Raw genomic sequence first — 9,643 nt, 5'->3', positions numbered from 1 at the left:
TTTTTTGAGACAGGAAAAATAAAAAAAATAATAAAAACACTATCACAGGACCATAGAGAGAAAGCAGGATAAAAAGGAGGCAAAAAAAGCTCGAATGGGTTTGGCTGGAGTTCTCTATGGGACAGCTCAACGAAAAAAAAAATCCACAGACACACTTCCTGTGCCAGACGGAAGGTGCTGCGTTCTGTAAACCCATCAGTCTCGTGGCTTCTGTGTGTATATTCATCCATGGAACTAATCTGAACACAGTCAGACTCTAGCACCACATCTGCCTCAGTGACATAAGAAGGTCAGAGAGAGGCTGTCTGGAGTCTGGCTGCCAGGGAGGAAGGTTCTTAAGAAGACATGAGTAATTGTCGTGGGGTCCGGCAGAGGGCGCTGTTTGCTGGGTGTCACGCAGACACTGAGTCGCCCTCTCTGGGCAGACCTCAATGAGACACCAAGGCCTGAGGGAGCTGGAATGTTCCAGAAAGAGCACCAGCGGCACCCTGTAGGGGGCAGTGTGGGGAGAGCGACCCAAAACTAGCTGAGTCTCCGACCTCGCCAGTCAGACGCAGGGACCCTTGGACACGCTGAGGCACGGGCTGCTGAGGAAGTGAGTGTGGTTGAGGGGTGCCGGCAGATTAACCGCTCATTTCAAGGGTTGGCAAGTGGTCCGGAACATCGACTATCTGGGGGTAGAAAGTGTGAGAAAGATTCCCCATGGTGTGAGGGCTTGGAGGTCAGCCGAACACGGAGAAAGGGAGGCCAGGGGCAGCAGCGAAGTGGGGGTGGAGTGGGATAGGGACCAGGAGAGGGAGCGTTCGGTGCCACGCGGGACTGGGGACTTCAGTGAGCAGAGCTAGCCACTCGCTCCTTTCCTCAACAGGACCAGACATCCTCTGGAGATGGTGATCCTTGTGGCCTTGCTCATAGTTCTGGGCTTACCGTTGGTGCAGAGTAACGACAGTAAGTACTGCATCCCTAAGCCCCTAGAAGATACAATATGGCAAGGGTTAGGGACTCCAGAGAGAGTCCATTGTGGTAGGGTAAACTAAAGTCCAAGAATGTGAGACCCAAGGTCTTGAAGCTGCAGCTGGAGATTGGGGGTGGGGTGAGGTGGATGTGCTTCTGATTTGGAGTTTCCCTTAGGGGCAAGCATGGCTTGCTCATTCCCAGGGGCTCCTGGTCTGTCTCTCCCATCACTCTTCCATCTTGTGAAGAAGTCCTAGAAAACCAAGACTGCCGTAGGCTTGGAGCTTTAGCATGTCTGAGGATAGGCAATTAGTGGGAGGGGGGCTCCTATTGTCTTCCCCCAAAACTGGAAGTTGCCCTAATCCTGACCCAGGAGAGATTCTATTGCCCATCTAAGGTGGGACATGGAAACCAGCAGGGTGGAGGAGGAAAAATGGCTGTGGAACCCTGGGCTTGGAAGTAAAGGGTGGTGTGAGAATGGATGTCCTTTGGCATCTTGATCCTAGAGTATCTGCTTGAGAATTTGGGTTCATGCAGTGTTTCCAGATGTGACAGTCCAAAACTGAAACACCCAGCGGAAAGGAGAGGGGGCCTCCAGACAGAGGCTCCAAAGCCAAGCGGCATGAGTGGGGATAGTGGGAGCTCACTGGACTTGTAGCCACGTGGACCAGGATGTGGACCAGGATGACAGGTTTGCTACTGGAGGATGAACAATGGTCTCATTTTCTCTTTTTTCCTCTTTCCAATGCTGCACTCGCGGGCTCCCAGACATCAAATGTCACGTGTGTGAGGCAGAGAACAGCTTCAGCTGCGCCAATGAGACCCAGTGTTCTTCTGAAAAGCAGTTCTGTTTATTGGCTGTCACACGTAAGTGTTAGCTCATTCTGGCTTCTCCCTTGGGTCCTGTGGGCAGAACAAGAAACACTTTCAAAAATAGGAGCTGTCCAATCAAAGGTGACCTTTAAAAAACAGAGACATGTGGGCTAGAGAGATGGTTTAGCGGTTAAGAGCACTGACTGCTCTTCCAGAGATCCTGAGTTCAAATCCCAGCAACCACATGGTGGCTCACAACCATCCGTAATGAGATCTGATGCCCTCTTCTGGAGTGTCTGAACACAGTTACAGTGTACTTACATATAATAAATAAATAAATCTTTTTAAAAAAACAGAGAAACAAACAAACCAAAAACCGAAAACCAAACCAAAACAACAATAACAACAACAACAACAAAACACTGGCAAGGAAGAGCTCTGAGAAGCAAGTGCAGGCCCCAGCACTGGGCAGCATGAGCCGGGCAGGGTGCCATAGCAGCAGTTGATCATCCTGGGAGAATGGTGTAGCTTTCTTTATCTTTATCTATTTTTATTTTTTTTTAAAATGAAGCTCTAATGCTGTCAAATGTCTTACTGAGAATAGCATCCAGGTAGGTTTTATGAAGGGTTTAATAGAGATAGGAGTTACAGCTTAATGTCTATTCTTGGAAAAGAGGGTATTGCTTTGATGGTTGGAAACTGACTCAGGCCTTCAGGATTCATTACTGAAATGCTGGATACAAGAGTTTCTTTTCTTTTCTTTTCTTTTCTTTTTCTTTTTTTCTTTTTGGTTTTTCCAGACAGGACTTCTCTGTGTAGCCCTGGCTATCCTGGAACTCACTCTGTAGACCAGGCTAGCCTCGAACTCAGAAATCCACCTGCCTCTGCCTCCCAAATGCTGGGATTAAAGGCATGCGCCACCACTGCCCAGCGATACAAGAGTTTCTTAAAGCAGATCTAGGGAACCCAGAACATTCTATGTACAATGGCATTGTCAGCAACTGTGCATTCAGCTCCCCACCCCAGTCCCCACCCCTCCCCTCCCCCATCTCTCTGTGTTCTGGGAAGTTTGTAGGATGGTAAAGCAGTAGGCAGGGAAGAAACAAACTATCTTGTGCAATGCAAGGTGAGGTTCAAAGACTAGCCTCCCACCTGCATCTAAACCAGGATGGCCAGAAAGCCCTCACCGCCCTGGGCTTCTGTCTCAGTCACTTAGGCCAACTCTGTGTTTAAGAAGATCAAGGATCCTGTGTTGGTAATAGAGATCCAAATCCTTATAGCATGTGGAGACCACACAGTCCACCCTGAGGTAGCTTGGCCCTGCTCTCTGACTGATGCTCTCATTTGACAAAGCCCTCAATGGGTACAGTTAATCCAGAGAGGCTCTGATATTGGGGCTTTGAACTCATAATATCTTTCTCTTTCTTTCCCATTAGGAATATTCGAACGTTTCTTCTATGTGTCGAAACAGTGTACCCGAACTTGTCCAACCTCTGCAATCTTGTATCCTGAGGCTAAGGCATCCCAGCCTAAGGAGTTTCTGATGGAAAAACCCACGCCCTTCTTATATTTAAGGTGCTGTAAATGGGCGTTATGTAATGAAAAGGGGCCAAATACTATCCAAATGTTCAAGGAACAGCTTGGAAAAGCCAGTGAGAGAAGATCTAGGTACACTGAGCTGTTCCTGCCTGGCTTCATGGTCCTTACTGCTAATGGCCTCTCAGCCCTCAGCCTGCTGTAAGCCACAGAAGGACCTGGAGCATGCCTTGTAAGGCATGAATTCTCTGTACCCCTGCTCAACCATTCTAATTAAATTTGTTTTTCCTTTGTCACCTCTTGGTTTGACTTCTGCTGTCTCTGGATGGGCAGGTGGGATGAAAAAGCTCCACAGCTTTCAGTGTCAGCAACTCCTCAGCTTCCATAGGAACCATTCTCAGGGCTAGTCACAGCTTTGCTGGCAAGTGTCCCTGGAATTAAGCCTAGGCTCTCCCCTTTCGGTTCCACTGCCTCTGAGTTGATGGAAAAGGAGAGCTCACATCTCATCTACAAACGCAATATGCAGAGGGACCCAGGATCAAAAGGAAGGATGAGGGTTGGTGAGATGGCTCAGTGGTTAAGAGCATTGACTGCTCTTCCAAAGGTCATGAGTTCAAATCCCAGCAACCACGTGGTGGCTCACAACCATCCGTAATGAGAAACAAATAAAGGACCTATGGGCTGGAGCGAATGGGGCTGGAGAGAGTGGGGCTGGGAGCGAGCGGGGGCCCAGAGCAAGAGGGGTCCAGAACAAGAAGGAGAAAGGGAAGGGGGGAAAGATGAAGTAATTAGAGGTAAGTATTCTGAAGGGAAAACATCTCTATGTTATCTAATCCACGTTCTTACACATGAGCACACATCTCTAAGTTTCCACCCATAGATTTCTTTTTCTCTTTCTCTCTCTCTCTTGAGCCAGGTATATGCCCTCCACATTTCCAGTGAGCTGCAACCATCTATAGGTGCTGACCTCTACCAAACAAGGACTTCCTGCTATGGATTTTGCCTAGTGTCAGGGCAGGGTGTACCTACATACTCTATCTCCTCTCTGGTCTTAGGTAGCTGTGTAGAGAGGCTTGGAGAATCTTCTAGAAAATATGTACTATTCCTGAGGCATCTGTGTCATAGGGGCTAAGGTCTATTTAGGGGACAGGAAGAACCCTTGAGGGACGGACAGTATATTCAGGACTGAAGTTGACCTCTATAATATCATCTATCACAGGCTATGAGTTTACACCCTGACCCTGACCTGACCAAGAACAACAGCCAGGCCACTCCCATAAAACTTGGGTAACTCAAATAAACAGACTAGGGGTGAGGGCAAGGTTTGGTGAACACATCAGAGGATGAATACGGTGTCCTGGGAAGGGTTTTTATTTATTTGTTTGGATGTCTTGGAAGAGGAACCTCAATTGAGGCCCAATCTGCCTCCAACAGATTGGCCAACATAGCCTCATTCACAGGGCTGAAGAGGTAGAAGGAAGTGAGGGTATGTTGTCTGCAAACGTTAGATACTCTTTCTAGAAGGCTCTCTGCAGAGGGAAGGAGATGCAGAGGTTAGTGCTTAGGAAAGTCAGAGGCCATGTTGGGTAGAATCTTATGTGAGAGAGAGCTCATTATGAGCAGGGGTCTACATGGTAGGCACAGCCCCACTGGTCCAAGCAAGGGCAAGCAGATATGTAAACAGGGTGGGGTGGGAACAAGCCAGATACCACAAAGGTCAGGGAATTCTTCCATCAACCTGGCAGAGCAGAGAAGCTCCCCCTCATATGTGCCCCCTACCCGTGTGCGCGAGTGTGTGTGTGCGTGCATGTTTGTGTGATGACATTGTTAAATACATGGCTGGAAAGGAGAAAGAATCTCCATTTCCCTTGCTGTGGTCTCATTCTATACTTCAGATTGCCTTGGAATTTGTTATGTAGCTTAAGATAGCCTCAAACTTGTGACTCTCTTTCCTCAACTGTCACACAAAAAAAACCAACCAAACAAACAAACAAACCAAAAAAACACCCAAACCAAAAACTAGAATTACAAGTGTGAGTTGCTGTACTTAGAAAATACATTTGTTTTCTGTCTGTCATATCCTTCTGTCTGTCTCAGAACAAGATTCAAATGAGGCTGGTCTTTGAGTAGCATGATAGCAAAGTGGACAGCAAACATCCTTAAGGACAGAGAGAGAGAAGAGAATGGGGTGAGAGGCAGGCAGGGAGCAGCCATTGGGGAACCCAGCTCTGTGGACATCAGTGAATGCAGACTTCCCCTGATAGCAAGTCCGTGTACAATAGTGGGAAAGCAGGTGGCTGATGCGTATCTAACTGTGAGCCATTCCTAAAGGCCACAGAGTGACTGTGTTTTCTGCTTTGGTTTCAAAAGTAGTCACATGGGCTGAGTGCAAAGCTGTGACAGGTAATCCTGTCACCTTGACAGGATCTAGAGTCATCTAGAAGACAAATTTCTGTGAGAGGTTTTCTCAGTTAGATTAATTGAGATGAGAAGCACTAGCTTACATGTAGACAGCACTATTCCATGGGCTGGGATCCAGAAGAAACCAGAGCACCAGAGTTCATCTCTCTCAGCTTCCTGACCTCAGATGCGGTAGGTATGACAGCTGTCTCCCACTGCCACACCTCAGCACACCTTTCCCACCGTGGCAGACTGTACACAGCAGCTACCTGTTTTCCCACTAGAGTATAAGCACTTGCTACCAGAGATAGCCTGCATTCAGGGGTATCCACTGTGAGCCAAGAGAAGCTCTTGCTTCCTCAAATTGATTGTTGTTTGGGTATGTTGGTTGGTTTGGTTTTGTGTGTGTGTTGCATGTATTTTTGTCAAAGTAGTAAAAAAGTAACCAATCCAAGCCCAGTAGAGTGCTTGTCTAGCACATGAGTTCAGTGCCCAGCACCAGAAAAAATAAGTAGAGAGCTGTTGAGTGCTATACTGTGGAAATGTGTCTCGGCAGGCAGAGAGAGACGTCAAAGCCAGGTGGCAGCTGACATAATGAAAGAGTGGTACCAGAAGCTGGAGGTTGAAGGGATAGCGACTCTGTAAACCTCGAGAACTTAATGTGAAGAAGCCAAGGGATGGACTGTCCTAAATAACGTTGCTAAGCCCAGTGGCTGTCCCACTGCTAGAATGCATGTGCTGCAACAGGAAACCCCAAGCCATAATGATTCCAACAAGGTTAAAAAGGTGTACTTGCTAGTAAATGTGAACCAAGGAGGTGAGCAGCTGAGGGTGGGGGTATCCCTGTTTGAAGGACCCCTCTCTGGACACTGCTGTGACCTTAAACACACACCAAGGGCAGAAAAATTCCATAAAGCACCATTATTCTCACCATTATAAACTCCCCTAAGTAGAAAACACCCTAGAATGTGCAGGCTTCAAAAAAAAAAAAAAAAGCATGTATACACTGGATACAGAGGTATCTCCTAAAGACAGTCAAGTGTCACGAGCCCTACAGGCCACTGGCTGCTCTACTGATGGACTCAGAACCACATAGCAGCACAAGAAAGAGATCCAGAGTCCTTCCTTAACTGTGAGCAGGTCAAATGAACCACACCAGGTATTGATTCATAAACTTTTGGCTCCCAGGCTCTTGGAGCTTCCACATTGTTGAACAGACATGCTTATCAGTCTCAAATGCTATTTCCAGTCAGGAGCAGTAAGAAAACTCAGGATGGAAAGATAGCTCAATGGTTAAGACACTAGGCTCCTCTCTTGCAGATGTGCCGGGTTTAGTTCTCAGCACCTATATAGAGGCTCATGGCAATCTGAAATGTTTGTATGTACATAGATACATGCAGGCAAAACACCCTTTTGTATAAAATAAAAATACAGAAATCTTTTATAAAAAGAAAACAAGAAAGAACACTATTGCTAGGCTACCTGTAGTGGTGTATGCCTTCAATCTCAGCTTTCAAAAGGGGAAGAGTGTGGTGGTTTGAATGAGCATGGCCCTCCTAGACTCATATATGTGAATGCTTGGTCCCTATTTGGTGGAACTGTTTGGGGAGGATTAGGAGGCATGGCCTTGTTAGAGATAGATCTTGAGGTTTGAAAGGCTCCCCCACACCATGCCACCTCATGCTCTGCCTCCTGACTGAGGATCAAATGTAAGCCCTCAGCTATTGTTCCAGTGCCTGCCTGTCTACTGCTGTCACACTTGCCACCAGGTCATGAACTTACCCTCTGGAACCGTAAGCAAGCCCCCAAGTCAATGCTTTAGTTTATAAGTTGGCTTCATCATAGTGTCTCCTCACGGCAATAGAACGAAGACACAGAAGGCAGAGCTCTGAGAGTTTGAGGCCAGTCTGCTCTACATAGAGTTTTAGGCCAGTCAGGCTATATCATAAGATCTTGTCTCAGTAAAACAAACAAACAAAGACCCAGGAGCAGAGTAGGTTGTCATGAACCCTTGCATGTGACTTTAACATAGAGCTAAGAGTTGAGGGACATGTGAATCATGCAATAAAAGTTACCTCTGTGAAGCCTAGTTCAAACAACAGAACTAATGCTACAGGATTAGAAACAACCTACTGAAACCAAAAACCACAATAAACACATGAGTTATCACCTCAACTGCAAAGTGTCAAGGTGAAGCCAATGGAAAAAAAAAGAGTAAGAAGCACAGATATGGGGGGGGGGGCTCTGCTGTTGATATTTACGTTTCTAGCAAGATGTCTCACTAGATTACTCTTGAATCAGTTTGTGTCACTATAGCAAAATATCTTGGGATGTATAATTTGTTTGCTTGTTTTATTGTTGTTGTTTTGAGACAGGGTTTCTCTATGCATTCCTGGCTGTCCTGGAACTTACTCTGTAGACAGGCTGGTTTTGAATTTACAGAACAGAGATTCTCCCTGCCTCTGCCTACCCAGTGCTGGGATTAAAAGCACATACCATTCCCACCCAGCTGAGATGTATAATTTATAAATAATAGAAATGTATTGCTCTCAGCTCTAGGCCTGAGAAGCCTAAGATGGGAGTAACAAATGAGGTGCCTTGTTGAGAAGCCTTCTTCATGGATATCACCTTCTATGTGTCTGCACACAGTAGAGGGGTCAAAGGGCCCAGGCTACTCCCTTCATGTCTTTTATATTCATATCGAATTCATAAGAGAAGGGCCCTCATAGCCTACCTACCTCCCACTCGTTTCCTCTGTTTAGCCCCATAACCATGGGATTAGGCTTCTGCATGAATTCTTTGGACATCTAGGCATGCAGACTGTAGCAGAAGCTGAGAAGAGCTGTTGGTATCTGTTAAAGATGTCCAATGAAAGATATGTAAAATTATTTTCAACTACATGCCAATCTATCCTGTGCATATCAGAAGCATAAAGTAAAAATAATGTTTAAAAATGTTGAAATGTAAATTATGGTGTCTGGTCCTGGTCACCTACCTCCTGAGGCTAGCAGCTGCCTCCGGAGTGTCTGCTTTCTCTGTCTCTGTAATGTCATATGGAGGAGGACATTACAGTGGCACTGTGTTGCAGGATGTTTGGTCACACTGTGAATCCTAAGATTGTGTTATTTATTTAAAAAAACAAAACAAAGCTGGGCAGTGGTGGTGCATGCCTTTAATCCCAGCACTTGGGAGACAGATGATGGAAGATTTCTGAGTTTGAGGCCAGCCTGGTCTACAGAGTGAGTTCCAGGACAGACAGGGATACACAAAGAAACACTGTCTCAAAACAAAAACAAAAACAAAAACCAAACCAAACCAAAACAAAATGCCCTGTTTTTAGGTGTGGTGTGGCTCACCCTTTAGTATACACCTTTAACCCCAAACAATGAAAGTAAAGTTAGTTTTTATGGAAGATGCAGTTGAAAGTTGTGTCTAATAGAGTGGCAGACAAAGTGATAAATCAGAGAAAGATTTGACAGAATAGGATAGGCCTATTCTCTCATGAGGAGAGAGAGGAAAGGGAAGCTACTTAAGAGAGCAGTGCAGAGAGAGGTGGGGGGAGAGGGAGAGAGGGAGGGGGAAAGAGGCAGTTTTACCAGGAGGGTTTTTACAGAGACAGGTTGCAGAGATAACAAACTAGACACAGGTGAAGACAGAACAAGCCAGAGAATGAGAAGGAGCCAGATTGCTTAGATTAGAACAGATAGCTGGGGTCAGCTTGATGCCAAGCAGCGCAGTTCAGGAGAAGCCAGAATGAATAATAGCTGGGACAGGAGACTTGCTGTAGAAGAGCTGAGGTGAACCAGCAAGCCAGAGATGAAAAGAACTAGAAAGAATGAGCTTATTCATCAGTAAGTCTCAGAAACTGAAAACATTCTAGGCCCAGATGAGATTGTATGGAGGCTAGAAGTTTCCAGGACTAGGCCCAGGTTAGCAAACA

At 46.2% G+C, this 9,643-nt stretch overlaps 1 protein-coding gene across 4 annotated transcripts in view; it reads left to right on the top strand.

Moving 5' to 3' along the window:
- Positions 1-3,599, top strand: part of Ly6k (lymphocyte antigen 6 family member K) — an 18,872-nt gene extending 15,273 nt beyond the window's left edge. For 3 of the 4 annotated variants that reach the window (XM_031346169.1, XM_031346180.1, XM_031346187.1), the window contains exons 4-6: positions 869-948; positions 1,723-1,821; positions 3,204-3,599. In XM_031346169.1, coding sequence (XP_031202029.1) covers positions 869-948; positions 1,723-1,821; positions 3,204-3,508 — 484 coding nt within the window. In that variant the 3' untranslated portion in view covers positions 3,509-3,599. Of the gene's footprint in view, positions 1-270; positions 596-868; positions 949-1,722; positions 1,822-3,203 lie in introns of those variants that run through there. The other variant, XM_031346194.1, reaches the window with a different exon arrangement.
- The last annotated feature ends 6,044 nt before the right edge of the window (positions 3,600-9,643 follow it).

The sequence above is a fragment of the Mastomys coucha genome, unplaced genomic scaffold (genome assembly GCF_008632895.1).
Source record: "Mastomys coucha isolate ucsf_1 unplaced genomic scaffold, UCSF_Mcou_1 pScaffold11, whole genome shotgun sequence".
Classification (NCBI taxonomy): Eukaryota; Metazoa; Chordata; class Mammalia; order Rodentia; family Muridae; genus Mastomys; species Mastomys coucha.
This window is presented reverse-complemented; position numbering and strand designations above follow the sequence as displayed.